The 22,564-nt window shown below is 42.3% G+C and overlaps 1 protein-coding gene across 1 annotated transcript in view; it reads right to left on the bottom strand.

Moving 5' to 3' along the window:
• Nucleotides 1-494: 494 nt before the first annotated feature.
• frem1a (Fras1 related extracellular matrix 1a) overlaps nt 495-22,564 on the bottom strand; it is a 37,666-nt gene continuing 15,596 nt past the window's right edge. Inside the window, exons 10-35 of the mRNA XM_054800712.1 lie at nt 21,013-21,212; nt 20,858-20,948; nt 16,512-16,679; nt 16,225-16,433; nt 16,039-16,132; nt 14,629-14,881; nt 14,082-14,255; nt 13,536-13,721; nt 13,262-13,458; nt 13,007-13,190; nt 12,120-12,264; nt 11,910-12,051; nt 10,581-10,776; nt 10,234-10,498; nt 8,917-9,331; nt 8,656-8,851; nt 8,447-8,591; nt 8,239-8,368; nt 7,883-7,955; nt 5,996-6,145; nt 5,816-5,922; nt 5,627-5,755; nt 3,401-3,532; nt 1,034-1,149; nt 885-970; nt 495-813 (exon numbers count right to left, since the gene is read on the bottom strand). Of these exons, the coding sequence (XP_054656687.1) occupies nt 617-813; nt 885-970; nt 1,034-1,149; nt 3,401-3,532; nt 5,627-5,755; nt 5,816-5,922; nt 5,996-6,145; nt 7,883-7,955; nt 8,239-8,368; nt 8,447-8,591; nt 8,656-8,851; nt 8,917-9,331; nt 10,234-10,498; nt 10,581-10,776; nt 11,910-12,051; nt 12,120-12,264; nt 13,007-13,190; nt 13,262-13,458; nt 13,536-13,721; nt 14,082-14,255; nt 14,629-14,881; nt 16,039-16,132; nt 16,225-16,433; nt 16,512-16,679; nt 20,858-20,948; nt 21,013-21,212 (4,380 nt within the window). The 3' untranslated portion in view covers nt 495-616. The remainder of the gene's footprint in view (nt 814-884; nt 971-1,033; nt 1,150-3,400; nt 3,533-5,626; nt 5,756-5,815; nt 5,923-5,995; nt 6,146-7,882; nt 7,956-8,238; nt 8,369-8,446; nt 8,592-8,655; nt 8,852-8,916; nt 9,332-10,233; nt 10,499-10,580; nt 10,777-11,909; nt 12,052-12,119; nt 12,265-13,006; nt 13,191-13,261; nt 13,459-13,535; nt 13,722-14,081; nt 14,256-14,628; nt 14,882-16,038; nt 16,133-16,224; nt 16,434-16,511; nt 16,680-20,857; nt 20,949-21,012; nt 21,213-22,564) is intronic.

Below are 22,564 nucleotides of genomic sequence, written 5' to 3'. Positions count from 1 at the left end.
TATTCCTGTTTCCTGGTAATATTCTCCCTTTCTTATGCGGTCCTGTTTCCACTTCCGATGGTGAGTTTTTGTATGTTTGCCTTTGCTGTACTTTGCTAGCCTTCAATGTTATCTTGGTAGTGTGCCTTTTTGTGTGTCGTGCTGCTCCGCATTAGCTTATCTTTCGTTTATTCAAGACTTTATTGAACCAACTTTCCACCATGTCTTTGCATGCTGGGGTAATGCTACACACAATCATAGCAAAACATGACACTTTGAGGCGAAAATACGGCTAGTGTTCGGAATTTTTTATTTTGTTTGGGCTAAAAATGGGTGGCAGGTCACTTTTTTGAAATATGAAATTTACACAAAGTAAGGTTGGATTTTGTTTTACCCCAGCCCTATAAAATTGGAAGGAACCTAAGGTCAGCTAGTTATAGCATTTATTTGTGGGGGTCAGGGACCAAAAATGAGTCACTCAAAGTACTGTAAGGTTGGCATTTTTCTGCCCCCACGCCACCATTTTGGTAAAATTTGGGTCAAAACACAGCGTAGCAATTTTTATGTTTGTGGAAGTTGGGGTCCAAAAATGGGCAGCAGGTAACATTTTTGGGGGTCTTCATAAATGCTGTGGGAGTCAGATCTTAACCGAACATATAAAGTTGTGACCACTTTTGGTCTTGCAGTCCCGTATTTGCCATTTAGCCCGTCTCCACACCAGGACACACTTTTGGCCACTTCTTACGGGAGGTGCCCTTGTCATCCAGTTTGTATATTTTAGCGTTGCTCCGTCTAGCCACTCCCATGATCCTTTGCCATCTCTGTTGTTAAGTCCTGACAAAATTGGAAAAAACGTCATTCTCCAAATACTTCTGGACTTTGAGTATCATTTTTTTGCAGCCCACCAATCCAAAATGGTCTCCGTCCGCCGAAGTCCCATAACCAGTCCATGTCACGTTTTGATAAAACACTCACAAGGGTGCCTTTATATCTGGAAATTGATCAGATAATATTTAAACCAGCATATTTTGATACATTTTTGCGGCGTACTTACCTCTCTTTACAGTTGCGATTAGCTGTGCTCCACGAGGTTTTATGCTTTCTGACCAGGACATAGCAGTGGCCGTTGTGGAACGTCCATCCCCGAGCACATAAATGAGTTTTTCTGTCCTGTTTTGGGGACAGATGGACAGAATCTATGGCAATTATGCAGTATATATCTCATATTTAAAGTGAAATCACTTGTGTATCATGGTGGTCACTTGAAGGAGTCTCTACCGAATATTTGATCTTGGGATCGCTTTTGAGGGGTCAGGGCTTAAGGTTAGGGTCGGTCTTGTCTCACACGTTGGCTTTATTGTAAAGACCAGTCAAGACCAAGCAAACCTTCACTATTACCCAGAACCATGTCACAAGTGGATGTGGTAGTCTTAGTAGTGGATGTTTTGTTGCGCCATCGCTGTGCCCTATGCTGGTCCTTTTGGATCAGACCCCTCCAAAGGCTGGCCCGTATGGTGCTGTGATGGTGCCTTCCTGCTGGCTCCTGACCTTTTCCAGGGTACTCTAGGCAGGCGGGTGCCACCTGGTCTGCTAGAACGGGTTGGGTTTGCGGGGCCATCAGTTTCCTGAGCTCTGGGTGGCTTTTTTCATGGTGCAGTTCCCTTGGTTTTTGTTTTCTGGAAGTTGATACGCACAGCCCGTATTGTTTGCACATAGGTTGCGCTGCGTTTGCAGTGCTTTTATAAATTTTACATTAGCCAAATCTGACAGCAGCATTATGTTTTTTGGGTGAACCTATTGCTGTTATATGGTTGTGGGGTTTTTTTGTTTTGTCCAAGAGTGATTAATTGGATTTAAATTATTTTCTACAGAAAAAATTGCTTTGGTTAGAGTCCATTTTGATTTGAGTCAGACCTTCTGGAACGGATTAATGACGTTAACCAAGGCACCACTGTATACCTTTGTATGCACGACCGAAGCATGATGCTTTTATCATTGTTTCTTTCCAAAAATTGAAACAAAAACGAAACTAACAAAATTATAAAAGTTCAAATAGTTACGACAGTTGTAGCTGCTACTACTAATCATTTATTTTATTATACAGACACATGCAAAATACATTGCAGATTGCAGTAGATTAGTCTTATGTTTACGACAAAACAACTACAGTTCCCATGATGCTTAGAGTGCGGAACAAGGAAGTAGTGAATTTCCAAAAGAGTATAACATGTTTTGACAGACGTCTTATGTAGCAACCATGTTCGAGCTGACAAATCTTAAGTAAGTTTGATCAAGTGTAAAATTACCACAGCTTCTGCTTGGACATTAGCACCACGGTAGCTGTTGAACTCCGATGAAAAAAAGCACCCGCCAAGTCGGGTCCGGTTCCTAACAATTCTCTATTACGATTTTTTTCAGAGGTAGGGTCATGATTTAAATGAGGGCGCTAACCTCATGGATGAAAAAGGCAGAATGTCTGATGATTTTTTTAAATTATATGAACTTTTTATTAATGACTTTACTACGAATTTCTGACAGGGCTATTTTCAACCAGAATAGAAATATCAAACCATTGAACTTCAACATAAATGTTTTGAAGTCTCTTTACGTAGGAGTACACGTTCACAAACTATTTTTATTTTTGAAAACCTCATGAAAAAACAATTACACTTAACTTGTTGTTTATGTGTTGGAGAGTGCCTTATGATGCAAAATAGACAAAGTGTAACAACCATGTTACTGAGTTCCTACTAGCCTGTGTGCAGAATATGAAACATGTACAGTGAATGGAGTAACCCTTAACGCGGGGTCTGGTCAACTTCCTGGCTAAAGCTAGCGTTAACATCAGGTTGTTTGTCTATGAAAAAGTACACAGCCTTACGTTAGCTGGATATTTGAGTTGGCCACTGTATTCGCAGTATAAAGTATAATTTCTTTGCTGCTTCAATGTTGGCATGAGATCAACGTAATTTATTGTTTTACTTACCTGACTGGGTGCAAGAAGTCCGGCATAGCGCGTCAAAAACAGGGCACCCTCCTTTGCATGATATGATGGCGACAAAAATGTTGCACAGTGTCGATCGATTAATTTTTTTTGCAGAATTTCAGCCAGACTTTTGTGCGCCGTCGATTCTCAATGCCCAACTCCACTGTGTAATGAGTGACGCGGAGAATACCCAAGGCCAGCTTGGATTGTAAGGTTTATACGTTTATAGTTAGCCGTTCCAATCCTGCCTCGTGCACTGCCACTTCCATGTTACGTGTCTTATCATCTGTAATAGCGATGACATTGTTCACAGTCTGATTGGCTTCAGGCTGCCCTGTTCTTGTGAGACAGCTTTTCTCTTAAACGGGAACTATTGTCACCTTTTAACCTTGTGAAACTCTTAGGTGAGTTTAGTGAAACCATTCTGTGAATGACCTGGTCTGTTGGTGCCCAAGAAGTCCAGGTGACACCACTGCACTGAAAGATCTGTTTGGTCGTCTGGTTGAAATACAGGACTCCCATCAGTTTTGGCAAACATGGCTTGGTTATGAAGTTTTCACTTGTAGCCTACAAGAAAAAAATAAAACTGAGTGGCTCAGTATTGTGTAGTATGGCCTCCACATGCTTGTATACACTCCCTACAACATCTGGGCATGCTCTGGGTCAGGGGTGCTCACACTTTTTTAGCCTGCGAGCTACTTTTAAAATGGCCAAGTCCCAAAGATCTACCTACTACAATAAATATAGAAAGTATATATATTTATTATACACTAAGTCCCCAACCAACGAACACAGTTAGTTCCAGACGACCGTTCTTAAGTTGATTTGTTCTTAAAGTCGAAAAAAATTAATATTACCAATTATACAGGTACTACATGTACGTGTATACATATATACATATACAGTACATGTGTATGTATGTAAATATGAGTTTGGATGCAGTAGTAATATTAAACGAGGATAATTTATGAAAAAAACAATAATAAAAATGATATAATAATATGTAATGATCAATGTTATTTACCTTTGAAGAGGAGTGGTCGAGCATACGTCGTTGGTAGTGGTGGAGGAGGAGGAGGAGTTATTGAAAAAAAGGACAAATCGTCGTCTTCTAAAAGAGGTAATGTTCTGTGGGTGGTGTAGAATTAAGCAGGCCTATTAACTCTTCATAAACTTTAATCACACGCTCTGTCCGGGTTGTATCATAAAGCTACAACTTAGCCTTCCTCTCTCCTCTTCCTCTTCTCCCTCTGTTGGTCCCATTAGCAGTGTCACAGTGCCCTCTACTGGTCAAGCATGTAGCAGTATAAATATGGCGTTACAGTACTAAAAGGCAAAATACATGAAAAAATAGACCAGTCAGCTTGCGTTCATATCACCGAAAGTTCGCATGTCGGATGTTCGTAAGTTGGGGACCTAGTGTATTTATTTTTTTTAAATATGAGTATGTATTTATGTACGTTATACATGTATATCAGGAGTGCACGCACTTTCTCAGCATGCAAGTACAAGTCAAAATGATCTACCTCTTTCTATAAAACATATAAAATGAAATTCTATTGTAAATATTAATGATTAGTATTTCACATTCACATTTTCAAAGTTTACAGGTAATCAAAGTAGTTGCTATCATAATTCACTTCAATATGGAAATAAAGATAATTACACATAATTCCTAAATAGTTGTGTACATAACCTGAGTACTGCTAATATGTCAGTCAAATTAGCTATGTAACGTTCATTAGGGCACACAGTTCATGTATTACATCCCGTTAGCATTTTCTATCAAACATTACCGATATACAAGAATTTAAAATGATTATGCAAAAGTCAATGCAGCCGAAGTCAAGGCAACATATTGAAAAGGTTTCATCGATGGGCACATTTTTAATTTCATCATGAAATAATAGTTTAAGAAGCGAACGTGTAGAAAACACTGATTTCTGTAGTAGAGTTCATGACGCCAAGCAAAGCCAGTAAACAATACACTTTTTTTTCTTCGTAACTAGCCGCTACAAGTGAACAGATAACTTTTGATATACATATAGACATCTTACCGCTGAGTTAGTTCATCCATAATCACAATAAAGATGAAAGTTGCATCTTCGTGTGTAGCTTGAAACGCTACGGGGGAGTAAGCGCGAATCAGGAGGGGAGCTTAATGTCAGCTGACTGATGTCATATGACAACTACAAAGTGGCGTTTACGCGATCGACCCAAACTACCTTGGTGATCTACCGGTAGCTCACGATCGACGTAATGGCCACCCCTGCTCTGGGTGGTTGACAGGGATGTAACTGGATGTAACAAGACATGTCCCAGTTGCTCAAGGTCTCAGTCTTAATGCCTGAAAGTCTTGGTCTCGACTTGAAGTCATGTTATCAACTTGTTTTCGATTCCTAAAAGTCTTTGTCTTGACTCCTGAAAGTCTTGATGTCAGGTTTCCAAAATCTTGTTCTCAATTTGGTCTCTGTCTCCTGACTCCTGAAAGTCTTGGTCTTGACTTGGTCTCAGTGCTCGAAAGTCTTGGTCTCAATTTCTCAAAGTCCTAGTCTTGACTCCTGAAGTCATGACTTGGTCTCAAATTCTTAAAAGTCTTGGTCTGGACTTTTTCAGGCATTCTTGTTCAATTTCTGAGAAAATTTTAGTGCTTTCACTCACGTGTCCATTGACAAGTCCACTTTTTCCATGGTTGGTGGGTGTTTTTCGAGGTCTGCTAACAACACGGATGTTAGCCTTTTTCCATTTCTTTGTCAGTGAGGCATCATCGTCTACTTGTATTTTACCATTCTGAAAATAAAAGCAGTTTTTAGATCTTGTGTAAACTGAATACATTCTTAGAGGACTTACTTCACGGGTATTGATGACCGATTCTGCACCAAGGGATGAATACTGAGAATATCTAGGCCCTTGAATGGCTTTTCCACTGACACCCTCATGGTTGTCTTCACACCGCCCTGTGGTTTTCCAGGTTTTGTAGTAAATCAAATCATCAGAATATGCATCCAACACTTAAAAAATTTTTTTTACCTCTTCCTGAGTCGTTAATGGTAACTTGTGCTTTCTGGATGGTGCCAATAATTGTGCCTTCTGGCTGAACCAGAACAACTTCAAATGTTTCACCTGCCTCTTCAAGTTGATCCTGAAGGAGTTCGATTTTCCATATCTTCGTAAAGACCCCTTCATGAGACACCAACCAAAAAAAAGGATATGTTAGGTTTTACTGAGAATTTCAGAACATCATTGCGACACCACCCCAACCCTCACAGGAAGATCTCTTAACTGTGAGCGCACCCAGGAGTGCCCACCCACCAAAGGACAAACTGAGATCAAGGGTGTCACATTCTGTTTTCTGTTGTCCTGTCTTTTATTTTATCATTCGCCTTTGCTTGTTTCTTTTTTAGATCATTGAGTTCCGGTTGTGGGTAGGACCATGGGACACATCTCTTTCCCATTGCAATAAGCTACCCTTCTGCTGGTAGATGCAAGTTTGTTATTTGATGTCCTGTCTTGATTCCTGTAATTGTGCCAACCACTCCCGGTAGTTTCTGTTTTGTGGACTTCTTTTGATATCTTTTGCTACTTACTTCTTTTTTCCTGGCATCTCATGGTGCCATGCTATGTTTGCCTTCTTCCCGCTTTTTTGATCCTCCTGTTTTTCGCAAAATAATTGATTTACGTCTGTCTGTGTTTTTTGTTATTCACGCACCAGTGCTATTTTTGACTTTGATCCTTGCTGCTTGTGATTTGTGTTATATTTGACTACATTGAAATGGCTAGTGTGTATCTAATACTGTGTCTGTGTAGGCTCTCAGTCGTACAGGAGTTGTCCATCGAGGAAAGGCTTCTTGAGACGTCATCTGTACTTCTGTGAAGAAGGTGTCGGACGTTTCGCTCCTCATCCGAAGAGCTTCGTCAGTGAACTAATAAGTGCTGGTAGCTAGGCCTTAAATACAGTAAGAGTGGGCGGAATTGGTGTGCCAACACCCTCCTCCTATTGGTTCCTTACACTCCCTGAATTGGGTATGAACGACTCTGATACTGGCTCGTTAACATCTATTGTTCTGGCTCGGCCCTGGCTTCACCTCATTTGCAAGACTAAGAGCTGTGGGTTTTGGTCTCAGTAACCTGCTAACACATGGTCCAAATAAACCTCAAACCACCATTGTGATTCAATGATGGGTTCTGTTGTTTGACAAAAATAGCTTCCTTTACTCCTCTTTCAAACCATCTGTTTTCTTTGGCCAAAATCTTTACCTCGCTGTCCTCAAAAGAGTGATCGGTAGCTTTAAGGTGTAGATGTACTGCTGATTGAGGACCACTAGAATTGTCCCTGCAATGTTGATAAAGCCTTTTTGGAGCATTTGCTTAGTTTCCCCAATGTAGTGCTCTTTGCATTCCTCATCTTTACAGTGGATGGAATAGACCACATTGCTCTGTTTTTGGTTTGGAGCCTTGTCTTTAGGATGCACTAATTTTTGTCTCAGGGTATTTACTGGTTTGAAATAGGTAGGAATTTTGTGTTGCCATTCATACCCAATTCAGGCAGCGACACTTCCCTTTTATCGGAGGTGTTAATAGCAGGATAGGATTATACCACTACTCCGCCCAGGCTTAGTGTAAGGAACCAATAGGAGGAGGGTGTTGGAACACCAATTCCGCCCACTCTTACTGTATTTAAGGCCTAGCGACCAGCACTTATTAGTTCGCTGACGAAGCTCTTCGGATGAGGAGTGAAACGTCCGACACCTTCTTCACAGAAGTACAGATGACGTCTCAAGAAGCCTTTTCCTCTATCTACTACTGTGTTTGTCTCAGCATCCTGGGATCCTGCCTAAACATGACAAAGGGTAGTCAACACATCTGCCATCTGCCGCCCACCGCCACCACCCCCATCCAGGGCCTGGCTTACTGTACCTGGATCAAACTGGACTAGAGAAGAAGCACTTAAGAGAAAATCTTTTCCAATCATTGCAGTCACCTCCTTCACCTGTTGTAAAGAAACAATGGAAAATTAATGGCAGCAGTATAACATCTCCAAGTTTTTGATTATGTAAAGTCATTTAGCACCACTCCTCCCAACAAAATGGTTACACTAGGGGTGATTGCCCCCCTGTTCCCTTCACTTTACAGCACTAGTGACTGGTTGGTAACCAAAAAAAAAAAAAAATATATATATATATATAATATGTGTGTGTGGGGGGAGAAGCTAGAAAGCTGTAAAATAGCACATAGAACATTTGTAAGTAATGAACTACGCTATTGGTACTCACCTTGACGGTGATATATGATGACTCCGCTATATATCCTTTTCGAATGATCTCAACCGAGACTGTTTTGTCATCCTCGCACACTGAGTATTCAGATTGCGATAGCGCTACACTGGACCAGCTCAGTTGTAGACTGCAAAAAAACAAAGACACTGATACATCACAATCAGAATTATTAATGTTATTTTTAATATTTTTTGTTTTGTCTTACATGTGAGAAGGTCCAGTGTTCCCTTGAGGATCGGACACCTTGAACTCCAAGGTGTCTGTCAAAGACTCCATCTTTGGATCGATGATATAGACGACAGTTCTCATTTTCAGTTCCTTTTGAGAGATGCGTCGTCGAGCAAACCCACCTACAAGAAATAAAAATTGGAACCCGGGCTGCTACCACAACCAGAACCAGCACCGCTCCCTGACCTGTTGTCATATTTTCCAGGTAACCAAAATATGGCTGCCGAATGATGGAGAATATTAGTTGCTCTTCTTTGCTGGCTTTAGTTTTTAGCTTGCACAATGACAAAAAGATCCCATATCGTCCATCCGGTAAAAGCTCTGTCTTCCAAAGAGGAAGCAATGTCATAACTTCTGGATGTGATGTATCTACAGATTTGATCTGAAATGAAATGTTATCCTTGACTTGAAAATTATTCATAACATTTATCATACCATCATTAGTACCTGAATGGTGAATGCCAAAGGTTCTGTTTTTAATTGCCCGTCCAGCAGGACACCACAATTGGCACCGTCCGTGGCGATAAACTCAAACCCGTCGAGCTCGGACGCCTCACCGTTGTGTTTGTACGTCACCTCCAACTCCTCGACATCTCGCTGGGTGAAATTGGAACCGGCAGTCAGCGGGATGTCATGCAAAACCAGGATACCATGCTGGGGAGGATGCAGAACTCGGAAGGTCAGGGCACCAGGAGAGGTGCCGAGGTCGGACATGGCGAGGTGGTCGGGACTTAAGATCATGGAGAATCCACGAGGGATGATAAGGCCCTTGTTGGATAATGAAGGTGGGATACAATCCGCTGTTGTCACTGCAACCTCTAAGACTCCCTTTCGGCTTGTCTCTTTGTTGCTTACGACAAACCTGGAAAAACAGATGCAAGAAGCAAAAAGCCAATTTTTTATATGTTAGCCCCTCTTTGGGCCAGGAGGTCGAGAAAACCTTCTAAACTCTACTTCGGGTCCTGACGAGACCTAAAAATGGCCCACAACACTACCTTTCCAAAGGTGTCTTTTTCAAAATTACACATTTTTCAGGTTGTTGCCTTGGCACCTTTTTGGGCCAGGAGGGTCAGGAAACTTCCCAATCGCCATTCAGGGCAGGCAGGAAACTGGGACACTTTTCAAACTCTCACTGAGGTTCCGGACGTGTTTTTATAGGGTGCTTCATCTTTTGGGGGCAGGAGGTCAGGAAAACCTTCCAAAACCACATTTGGGGTTCTACCAAAACTTAAAGATGGCCAAATGCTTTTCAGAGGGGTTGTTGTTGTACTATTTTGTCTGAACTGTCCCACAATTATGGGTTGTTTTTTTTGGGGGGGGTTGCTGCATCTGACCTTTTTTGGCTAGGAAACCTACTACCTGATTACTGGTTCCACCAGGATGCAAAAAGGGCCTAAAGCCTAATTTCTGTGACTTGACGAAACATTTTTTGTTTTGCTGTTTTTTTTAGGACCAAGAGGTCGGTACACCTTCCAAACCATTAACTCGGGGTCCTCCGTTTTACCGATGGATAATATATCTGTCAGTTGAGAACCCACCCAACCTGGGATGAGCCCGAGAGCCCAATCTACCAAAGGTCCCCAGTCCTACAGTCCAGAGTAGGGAGCACAGGGGCCAGAGGACCCCATCTATTCCTAGACACCCAGAGCTAGGACGGCCAGCATCCATTCCACTCACAGGCAGGCCCAGAGGGAAAGAACACAAGGACACAACTACTACCATCTACCAAACAACCACCCACCTGCTAAATGTTTCTAGACTCACTGTATGATTTCTTTTGAAGTGCTAGCACTCTTGTCATGCACATAAGCCAACAAATTTGCTGCTACATCCATCTGGCTGAAGTTGGAGATGGCCACTCCAGGACGCTTGATGTTCTCCAAATATCCATGAGCAGGTGGAGCGGTAACAATGAACACAAGCTCCTCGGACTTGTCCGTACCGTCTGTGGCAACCAGCGTGTCTGTAGTGAGAACCACGCGATCACCACGGCTGACATTCACAGGTCTTACAAAGACAGCGATATCTCCTAGAATAAATAAAAATCACATTCAAATGTTAACCATGTATGACAAGAAACTAACAGGATTTTTTACGATAAATTGAAAAACCTTTTTCCACATGTAGGATGGATATGTTGAACCGCTGTAAGGGAGATTGATTCCTTCCGTCGTTTAAGCAGAAAACAAAGAAGTCCAGCATCGTGTTACCAAACAGGTCTTGGTGCACGTAGCGCAGACGGTTCATGTCCACCATTTCCTGGGTACAATTTCCTCCAGCTATCAGCGTAACCCAGTCCCCAGCATGCTGAGTAAGAAAAGAGACACACTTAAGTAGATATAAGCAGCTGGAATCTACATATTTCAGATGCCTCCCAGACGCCTCCGTGGTCTTTTGGGTATCTCCAACCACAAGGCAACACCAAGGTAGGCCTACCACCTGCTGGAGGGACTATGTCGCCTCGGAAAACCTCCCACCTGGTGAAACTAGAGGTGGGGACCGGTGACAGGAAAGTCTGGTCTCTTTAAGACTGATGTCCCTCAACCCGGACCCCAATCACTGCAGAATCTTCAGTAATTTATCAGGTGATCTTGTTGACTCACTTATGATCACAAGCTTTGTTTAGTGGCCAAAAGGAAAAGAATGTGGAGATAAGTGGCCGGTATTTTTTTTTTGATGTCTCAAGGACGTCAGGGTTACGATTACACCTGGAAACTGAAAAATCATGTGGCAACAGCCTGTAAAAAGGATAGAAATTGACAAAGCTTTGAGATATTACTAATTAGTACCAACATTTCCATTTTTTCTCTTTAAATTGCGCCTTTTTGCTTTGTGCTAACTAATTTATTTAATTAATTCCGTTAATTTTTGTGTGTGTAATTAATGCATACGCGTCATGCCAAGCCACACCTCTCTGTTATGACGACAGATGGCGGCACAGTGTAGCTCTCCACAGAGTCAGAGTGTGACGCTCTTTAATAACGTTATACTGACCTGAACACATCAACAGCAGATAATTCCAACACCATATACATAATGGAAAATTATTAGGCCTTGTTTATACAGTTTCTTGTTCATTTTAATGATACAACTAAAGGTATGGTTGTTTGGACAAATTCAACAATGACAACAAACATAGCTCATAAGAGTTACATTTTTTGGCAGTACAATGGGAAAAGCAAGTCGGTCTAGTGTACACTGGCACCTCGAAGCAGGAACATAATCCAGTCTTCAGAGACTGAACTCAAAACTGAAACTAGCTGAATGCAAAAAAAATGCATATCTGGGGAGCAGCGAAAAATGCATACATATTGGTAAGTCTGAGGTAGAACGGTACATCCACATGCAAAGAGATATGAGGAGACAGGCCAGTACAGCAGCAACATCATTATTGCTCAAATCGACAGAAATGTTCTTTATGGAAAAGTTCTAATACCAACCATAATCTGTAATACTCCTTTCGTAGGAACACTTGTCAATTCGTACAGGACCTGTGAAGACGGGGTGTCATAGTCCTGTGCAAAGAGTGTTACACTGGTTATGAGTCTGGCCTCTCCTGGTTCCACCTCCAGTCCGATGTTTCTGAATGCAGACGGGAATCAGTTAGGTTTAAAGTCGCTTCCTAAAAGTGCATGTTTTAAGACTCTAACCTTATTAAATGAGGTTTTTCGTCGTTGACTGGCAACACTTTAACCATCACCTGTCTTTCGATTTGGTACCTGCCGTCAGTTAACTGGACGGTAAAGCTGTCGTCTTGGCTTTCAGAGTTGTCATGTGCATACATCAGGGATTTACCTGCAAGATAATAACAAAAAACTCACAGAGTACCCCTAATTTAGTTTATGAATAGCCTGCTGTGGATGTGGGTATTTGTTTGACCTATGACCTTGACCATTGACCTATGGAGGCGATCATACTTGATTCACGTCAACTCTGCCAAGGAAAAAGTGGTCATGTGCTTCTTCTAAACTGAGATTTTCCAAAATTGTCTGAAAATTGACAGTTTCAAGACAGCCCAGATTCACGTTTGGGCGGGCTGATGCGCTTCCAGGTGCTAACCAGCAAAAGGAACCCAGGACCCACTGCAGCATCATATGATGTAAAAATTGGTCTAAGGATCTCATCCTGGTACCAAATAGCAGTCACGGTACCTCTGGTTGGCATGTGGAGGTCTGTACGGCCCTCCAAAGATACAGTATGCCTCCCCAGACCATCAATGACCCACAATTTTAGTGCTGCAAGGTACCAGACTGTGACCATTGGCCCCCCACTCGTGGATATTGCGCTGGGGGTTAATTTATAAAACTCTGGCACTACTCCTCACTGTTTCTCTAGGCACAAAGGGTCAGAAAGAGGTCTTGCTGCTGGGTTGTTGGCCTCCCACATGCCTCCTCTGGCTTGTCTGCTGGTAAAAAAAAGAACAACTGCACAGCTAGCCAGGATTCAACCAGGAAGTATGGCAACTACCTAAAAAGTAGGGTGTTGTCTCGCTACCTGCCAATCTTGTGTATTTTGTATCCTGGAAGTACACACATACCATTTGTCAGATCCATCATCGTGAAGTCAACTACATCAGATTCAAAACCAGCGCCCTGGTGCCTGTTGATACTGCCATAGTGCGGATGTTTAACAACGCGGAAAAGTAGAACATTCTCGGGGACATCCATATCTACCACATGGAACACAGACAAGTCCAGATGCTTCATGCCTCCTTCTTGTACCTAAAGAATAAGCAGGCATTGTCATCTTACTGCATATGACCACAAGGTCTGTAAGAAATGAAGTAACTTACCGTAATATTTTTAGCCACAAACTCCGGAATTTCGTCATTTGTCGGTTTGACGACAATGTTGAATGTTAAATGGCCCGAACTGAATTTTCCGTCTGATACACACAGGACAAACTGGTCAGTTGTTGGCTCCGTCTTTTGGTGCCAGGACTGCACGTAGTTCACTTTACCGTCAATTATGTCACTGTAAGAAAATGAATCTACGAAAACAAGCCAGGACATTTGTTTGATTTTGGTTGATTTTCGGATCAAATTACATTACAATGCTTGTAGATACCTATGCTTACACCCATGTTGCTTTTCTCAAAACCAGGTCTCGGCAGGACATTCTCAAGGTAGCCAAACTGAGGCGATGTCATCAAAGTTATCACCAGCTCATCCAATACTGTGTCTTCATCGGACACCTTCAAATGACTTGTCGTTATTTGAGCGGCCCCACCTTCGTCTACCACAAAGAGGTCTCCTATAAAAACGAGCACAAACCACATCTAGAAACCTTTTGTTACACCTTCAAGGCAAATAATAAGCACACTGGACAGGAATAAACTGAATGTTTTGGTCTTTGATTAGCACTGTAATATATTCATGAAAAAGTATAAACAATTTCCCTGGACAGGTTTTTCTCACTACATCTAAACCAACGTGTTATAGATGGTTTTGTACCGGTAGACTTAGTTTGGTCACACCTGAGCAAACTAAATGCACTGAGAAATAACTAACAGTTTGACGAAAAACAATTAAGTGGTATTGTATGAACCCTGGTGCTCACAAAACAAGTGAGACTGAGAATGCTCAAAGGGACAGGTCTGGTAGAAGGACACACCTGTTTTAAGCAAGGGTGGCTGACTATTGACTGGAAAAATGGTGACGTGGAGGTCATACACAGGAAGTGCCTTTTCTGCTCTTCCACCACAGCATGCAGATGATTTTTTTGTTTGTTCATCAGAAATCACAAAGGTGATAGTGTCATGGTGAGGAGTGAGTCCGATTTCCTGACCTAAAAAGCACAAACCCACAAACAAGCTTAGCGTAGGGCCTAGAATATCTGGTTTTTTTTATACTTGCCTCTGTTCCTAAATCGCTTGCTCTATCTGTTTGCCCTTGGTTGGTCCTATATTGAGAATGATTAAGACCAGATTTCCCAAGCCCCTTCTGGACTACAAGACACCTTGTGACCAGAATGTGGGACACTAGAGTCTACACCCCTGGAGGCAAGTCTGGTGGACAGTAATCAAGGATTCTCTGAAGTCTCCAGGGTGTCTTTCAGGGACTGTTTTGAGTGCATCAACTAGATTTTAATATTGGGGGCAACAGGAAAACAGATGGAAGAAGAGCAGGAATCAAGGCCTACATTAACTTTGTCTGCTCACCTGTGTGTTTGTAGCTAATAAAACCTGCGATGATATCCGCCTGAACAAAGTAATCAACGACAACACCGTTCCTCAGCACCAACCCCTGAGAGGGCTGCCGGGCTATCAGGAATGCAAGGCTGTTGTTGTCGCTGTCCGTGTCGGTAGCACAGATGTATTCAGCCGTAATGACAACTGTGTGTCCTTCGTCGCAGTTGAGTACTGGTTTCAAGCCAAGAACCAAAACAGGTACCTCGTCATTGATAGGCATTACCTAAAAAAAAAAAACAGTCCAGGATTGTGTCAAATGCAGAAGTTCCATGTGAAAAGGGGAGTATAAGAATCCCTGAGGACAGAACCCATGCCCACTGACGCAGGTGCTGTCCACCATACCCATTAAACAGGGCGACATTGTGGTAATGATGCAGCAATAAGAATCATCTGGTCCTCAACACTAACAAAGACCTATGCAACACTGAAGAAGTCAGAAGTAGGGGTATCACTCGTTTATCGCTGTTATTTGGTTCCAGACCCAATTGTGATAAGTGAATTTCCGCGAAGTAGGATCCCTTTTTTATAAATCAAATATTTTCGTAGTTACAGCATAGAACTTCTGTTTACATGTGTGTTATTTCATGTCTAAGGGCTCTAAGTATGTTTAAAATCGTATTTAGGAGGTCGTGAAGAGATTTTCTATGCTGACTACAAAATTATTGTATTTATAAAGAAGGAATCACTTATCATGGCATGTCTGGAAGCCGTCATAAACAAGGGATTACTGTACACAGTTTCTGTGTTGTTATTTTTATCGTGGTATCGAGAATTGTGGAAATTCACACGTATCTGTCATGTTCTGTGTTTGTTTTGCACTCTGCTGCCGCCTCGGTTTTATCCTTGCAGTGTCATGGCTGCACTGCTGAGTAATCACGGACACCTGTGATCAATCTTCAGCTCCCCATATATCCCTGTGCCTGGCCACAACCTAGTTGCCAGTTATTCCCTTGCCAACCCTGCTTCCTGTTCCTCATCCCTTGGCTCCCAACTGGTCCCCTTTGCTCGCGTATCTTTCTGCCATTGTGATTTAGCTACTGCAACTTACCTGTTCTGCACCTTTTTTCCTGCAGCTCCTTTCGTTCAGTCAGTACCTTTTTCCTGCCTTGCAGTGTTTTTTGTTCTTTGTATTTTTTGGCTCTAGCCCTGTGTTCCTTAGTTATCTTTTGGTAGTTATTTTTGTATTTTTTTAAGTCATTACTTTGTGTAATAAATTGTATTTTTTACTAGCGCTGTGTCTATCTGCATAACGGGTTCCAACCTTTTGGCGTAAGCTACTCCGCGACAGTATCGACTACTGAAATTCTAGTATTGAGACAACCCTCGTTCTGGCGATTATGTCTGGTGCTTGTGCATTGCACGGAGTGTTAGAATACTTACATTTACTTGTAGAGTAAAACTGATCTTATTGGTCCCATCAGTGACTGCAAATTCAATGTTGTCCTCTGCAGTTTCGGAATTGTCGTGGTGGTACCTGCAGAGTATTATTCAGTAAGTATTCTTAAGTCTCACAGCAACCTGTCCACGACCTTAACTTGGCAGTACCCAGGTGGATCAAATACAGACCTAACTATACGGCTTGTCAGGTCATGCAGTCTAAAATTTTCTCCCGGTTTTAGAGGCAAGCCATTCAGCTGCAGTGCTCCGTGCTTTGGCTCCCTCAGTAGTTCCAACCGCAAGGAATCTTTAATGGAGTCCACATCCGACACCATGAGGTGTTCCGGGCCTAGCAGGCTACTCCCACCTTCATCTACTACTACAGAGTTGGTGATGACCTGAATCCAGACATTTTCAAACATGACTGCAGGAATCAGCACCAGTTTTCTGTAATACTGGTGTTACAACACCTGTACCTGCGGTAGTTGGTTGTCCACTGGTATCAGAGTGACATTAAAGCAGATCCCATCCAGTTTTTTGCCGTGTTGGTTGGTTACCGAGAGAACAAACTGGACGTGGCGAGGAAAGGGGCCGATATCGCTGATAGGAGACATGTAGGCTACCTTCATGAAGTTGATGGCATGCTGAATACAAGAGACAGGAAGGGACATTTGGAGGTTTTAATAGCGTCTTTTTATTATTTTCGCTCTTCCAAGTAATACTGTACAACAATACAACAGCAAATTAAGTGATTACATTGCTTTTTGACCCTGAAAAGTCAACAGAGCTTATTGTGCTTTACTGAAACATAGCGAACAGCTAGCGTTTCAAATGCTAATGTGGAGCTACCGACTTCAGCACAGTCAGAGCGGAAAGGGACGCGAGAGCCTGTGGTAAGCTTAAAGGAGGGAGACTTGCACTATGTGAACAAACGGTGGCGTAATACTGGGCATATGCACATTAAAATGTCCATCTTCAGCAGGGACATCGAACTCCTGGCTGTAAGCCTACACCCCTAGTACATGGCAAGGGAGTTCAGTCACACTATTATTAGTGTTGTTTACGGCGGAGGCCGTGGAGGCTGCATGTGACATCATTCACTGCGTGACTTCTAACCTACAAACACAACAACCTGAGGCTCTCATGTTGATCTCCAGGGACTTCAATCATGTGACACTAGACCAAACACTGGCTGCCTTCTACTAGTATGTGAACTGTAACATCAGGGGGGAATTGGACTATAGACCTAATGTATGCAAACATCAAAGAGCATACAGTGCCACCCCCTGCCCACACTGCGGAAAGACAGCACAACCTGGTCCTGCTCAAACCTCAATACACACCAAAAGTGAGGAAATTACCTACAACCACATGGAGGGAAAGGCTTCTTGAGACGTCATCTGTACTTCTGTGAAGAAGGTGTCGGACGTTTCGCTCCTCATCCGAAGAGCTTCGTCAGCGAACTAACAAGTGCTGGTAGTGCTGGACTTTTTATTTTTTCTTCATAGTCCAATGTGTTGAGAACCACTGTGCATCTGCCCTTATCAACTGGTAAGATGGTGATGCTCTCATCTTTCTGCAGAGCCGCTCATGCTTTCCTCTCACCTATCGTGATATTGGACAGTGGTGGTTTAGCACTACTGAGAAGGGCCGATATTCTCAGAAGAAGGTCCCCTGCCTCTGTTCTAGAAAGGTTATCGTTCCTGATGGCCGATTCAGCTGCTGTGATATAGTCTACTGTGGGTATCGTTTTAGGAGTCACTGAGAAGTTGAGACCCTTGGGTAATACTGCCTTCTCTGTCTCCGAGAGGCTTCTGTCTGACAGATTTTTGATCCAATTTTCTTTAGTATTGGTCTGATTCCCCCCATCCTTAGTGTTTACGACAAGCTGTGGTCGATTTTCCAATAGAAGTTTCTGGAATTTTCCCTTATGCCTTTCTTTGGTTTTGCTATGGTGCTTCATATAACCTGATTTAGTAAATTCACAAACCTCCTGATAGGTTTCGTGCGTAAGCTTGGTATAAAAAGTCTAATTAGTGATGCCAACACATATGAGCAACTTAAAAGGGACCCATCCAGTAGGTATAAGAAAGAAATCATAGACTGTCTCCAAAAGTTAGAGAAGGAAGAACTAATTGACAGACAGATGTATCATAGGTTATACCCTGGGGAGGCTACACCATGTCTCTATGGCCTTCCAAAAATTCACAAGGAAGGGTTTCCCCTCAGACCCATTGTCTGTAGCATTGACTCTACCACGTACAATGTAGCTAAATATGTAAAAACAGTCTTATCCCCATTGGTAGCAACACTGATCATCATATAGAGAACACAAAAGGGTTTGTGGCGAGCATCAAAGACCTCAGATTGGAGCCAGAGGAAACTTTGGTGTCGTATGATGTGACTTCACTTTTCACATCTGTGCCCACCTCAGCAGCAGTCTCGGTGGTGAGGAAGAGACTGCTCGAGGACTCAACTCTGCATCGGAGAACAAAACTTAGTGCTGACCACATCTGCCAATTATTGGAAATTTGCCTTAACACTACATATTTTCAGTTTAGAGGGAAATTTTACAGACAAATCCATGGTTGTGCTATGGGCTCACCAGTCTCACCCATAGTGGCGAATCTGTACATGGAAGAGATGGAGAAACAGGCTCTCACATCCTTCTCAGGGACAAAACCAAGGCACTGGTTTAGATACGTGGATGACACCTTTGTCATAATCAAAAAACAGGAAATTCAATCTTTCACAGATCACATCAATGCGGTGGACACCAATATCAAATTTACTCGCGAGGACGCTAAAGAGAACCAACTAGCCTTCTTAGACTGCAAGGTAATTATAGGAGAGGACAGACAGCTACTTACAGAGGTCTTTAGAAAGGCCACACACACTGACCAATACCTGCTTTTTGAATCAAACCATCCACTACAACATAAACTAGGGGTTATTAGGACCCTCCAACATAGAGCGGAACAAATACCAACTAGTGCTGAGGGAAGGAAAAAGGAGACACAACATGTCCAGAGAGCGCTCTCAACCTGTGGGTACCCGCGGTGGGCTTTTAACAAATGTCAAAAGAAGAGCGTAGGGAAAGAAACCCAAAAGCCCACAGAAGCAAAAAGGAGAGGAGTAGTAGTCCCTTATGTAGCGGGGGTCTCCGAAAAACTCCAGAGGATCTTATGGCAACACAAAATTCCAACCTATTTCAAACCAGTAAATACCCTTAGACAAAAATTTGTGCATCCTAAAGACAAGGCTCCAAACCAAACACAGAGCAATGTGGTCTATTCCATCCACTGTAAAGATGAGGAATGCAAAGAGCACTACATTGGGGAAACTAAGCAAATGCTCCAAAAAGGCTTTATCAACATCGCAGGGACAATTTGAGTGGTCCTCAATCAGCAGTACATCTACACCTTAAAGCAACCAATCACTCTTTTCAGGACAGCGATGTAAAGATTTTGGCCAAAGAAAACAGATGGTTTGAAAGAGGAGTAAAGGAAGTTATTTTTGTCAAACAACAGAACCCATCATTGAATCGGAATGGTGGTTTGAGGTTTAATTTGGACCCAGTGTTCAGCAGGTTACTGAGACCAAAACCCACAGCTCTTAGTCTTGCAAATGAGTTGAAGCCAGGGCCGAGCCAGAACAATAGATGCTAACGAGCCAGTATCAGAGTCGTTCATACCCAACTCAGGGAGCGACACTTCCCTTTTATCGGAGGTGTTAATAGCAGGAGAGGATTATAGCACTACTCCGCCCAGGCTTAGTGTTAGGAACCAATAGAAGGAGGGTGTTGGCACACCAATTCCGCCCACTCTTACTGTACTTAAGGCCTAGGCTACCAGCACTTGTTAATTCGCTGACGAAGCTCTTCGGATGAGGAGCGAAACGTCCGACACCTTCTTCACAGAAGTACAGATGACGTCTCAAGAAGCCTTTCCCTCGATGGACAACTCCTGTACGACTGAGAGCCTACACAGACCCCCCCTACAACCACATGCTCATTCAGGAAGTGATTCCCTGAGCCTAAACAGGCTCTGATAGACTGCTTTAAGACCACTGACTTCCACGCATTACAGGGGGGTCACAATGAGAATATGGAAGACATGGTCACTTGCACCATGGACTACATAAAATTGGATGTTGTTGTTCCAGGAAGAAATGTACACTGCTTTGCCAAAAGCAAGCACTGGATAACAAGCGACAACAAAGACCTTCTGAACCTGAATAAGAAGCCCTTCAAAGATGGTGACACACAGGTGCTTAAGCATGTACAGAAGGAACTAAGAGTCCAGCTCAGAGAAGCAAAGGAGCAGTACAGATGGGAAAATACAATAAAGGATGTAAAATAACAACATGAAGGAGGTGGGCAAGGGTTGAAGAACTCACTAGCTGCAACTCAAATAGAGGTGCCTACATTGAGGGGGATGTGGGAAGGGCAAACTAGTTAAACCAGTTTTTAACAGGTTTGACCAAGCCATCCCACATACAGCAGCCGTCACATAGCAACCCCTAAAAAACATCATCAGCACAGAAGGGGATATAGCCCCCCCATATCTTCAGTTTGGCATCCTGACCTCAGCAGTAAATCAATCACACAAAATACTTTATGGAGTTCAGCGTCTCTGTCATGCACATGACAAACACAAGGTCCATGGCTACACATAGGTAATAAAATAATAATAATAATGAAATAATAGTAATGCATGAACTACATGTTATGCTACATTTAAAGTGACAGAACAAAGGATTTACAATTGATCTGTCTGACAATTTGGGGGGAGGAAAAGCATTAAAAATAATAATAAATTACCTGTGTGAAGAGCTTCAACACTGGTGCATTGGCATCTTTGGTGAATTTGGGTATGCTGTCCACGAGGAACAACCTCCCCGCATCAACACTGCTGCTCAACAAAATGTAATGTATATTTATATATTGTTATACGTAGTGTACTCTGACATACTCACCTTTGGCCGTCAACAAAGAAAGGCGGAGTTGTAACAGTGTATATGATATCACTATCTGGTGGCGGCCCCATGTCTACAAAGTGAAGATGTTGCTGTGTCAAAAGAACCACGTCTGTCTCGTTGACTACAAGACACCTCTTGGCACCGGGAACCTCTTTGGGTGGCTGGTGAGGTATGCTCTCAATGTCTAGCATGACCATCTGCACAACATTGGAAAAAATTAGGAGTGTTACCAAAAAAAAGTATTTTTGTGAAAAAAACCCTGTAATTTTACAAAAAAGTTAAACAAGAATTGAGTATATAGAATGTCTATACCCTAACCTTTCTGTCTTGTGTCAGTTCGTTGTCGACCCAGCCACATCCTAGCATTTCTGTATTTACCTCTTGCTATTCTTGTTACTGATCCTTGCATGACCTTTTGACCTGGACTTCCACCTCACGTTTTGGATGCTTCTGCCTTGTTTGGGCTGACCATTTGTGTACTGACTCAAGCCTTACTGAACTCTCCTGCCTTCATGCTTGACAACTCTGCCTTTCAGTCCTCACTCCTGAGCCCACTCAGATCACAATGGCCCGCATGGAACAACTTAGCAACTTAGTGCCAAAGACAGGAAGTTGCATCATTACACTTACCTTTCTAAAAAATTGTCACAATTATGACATAGGTGCCCACAAACTGCTGGTGGTCAAAATAGCACAGGAGGAGCACACTGGTTAGGTGGAGCATCAACATGTACTCGTTATAAATTTTTGTAATGATAGAAGAAAATTCTAATGATGTGTAGTAATATTTTTCAGTAGCGTTAACTGTTTGTAGATCACTATTGCAGCAGCATAAAGAAATTATCAATAATAAATATATAGTAAATAAGTAATTAAGAAGATGTAGTTGACAGAAACATTGTTCGATGTTTCTTGAAATGAGTCATTTTCGTACATTGTTTAAGTTAATTGCTCAGCCTGTTCCATAATTGATATGCTAGGTTTTTAGTGGTGAATGCGCATACAAATGTTTAAAGCTTATTTTTTTCCCATAAAGTCATATTTCTTCTCTTTTGTTGAGAATAATTGTTTTATATTGTTGGGTAGTAGGTAATTGTCTGCTTTGTGCATAATTTTAGCTGTTTGAAAATGTACCAGATCACTACATTTTAATAATTGTGATTTTAGGAAAAAAGGCTTTCAGTGTTCTCTACAACCACAACTGTGAATTATTTGGTCAATATTGAAGTATTTCTTGCCACTTTCTGTTGTATATATTTAATTAGAGATTTCCAGCTCATTTTGTTGTCTGTCTTAGCGCCAAGAAATGTGTTTTTGTTCACCTTGTCAATATATACTCCAACTATTTGTATTTGCCTATGAGTGTCCCGTCTACTGTTACCAAATTACATTACAGTCGTCCCTCGCCATATCGTGGATATCGCCTTTTTTCAGAAATCCATCCATCCATCCATCTTCTACCGTTTATCCAAGGTCGGGTCGCCTGGGCAGCAGCCTCAGCAGGGAAGCCCAAACTTCCCTCTCCCCAACCACTTTATCCAGCTCCTCC

The sequence above is a fragment of the Dunckerocampus dactyliophorus genome, chromosome 15, assembly GCF_027744805.1.
Source record: "Dunckerocampus dactyliophorus isolate RoL2022-P2 chromosome 15, RoL_Ddac_1.1, whole genome shotgun sequence".
Lineage (NCBI taxonomy): Eukaryota > Metazoa > Chordata > Actinopteri > Syngnathiformes > Syngnathidae > Dunckerocampus > Dunckerocampus dactyliophorus.
Note: the sequence above shows the minus strand (reverse complement) of the source record. Positions and strands in the feature narration are given on the sequence as shown.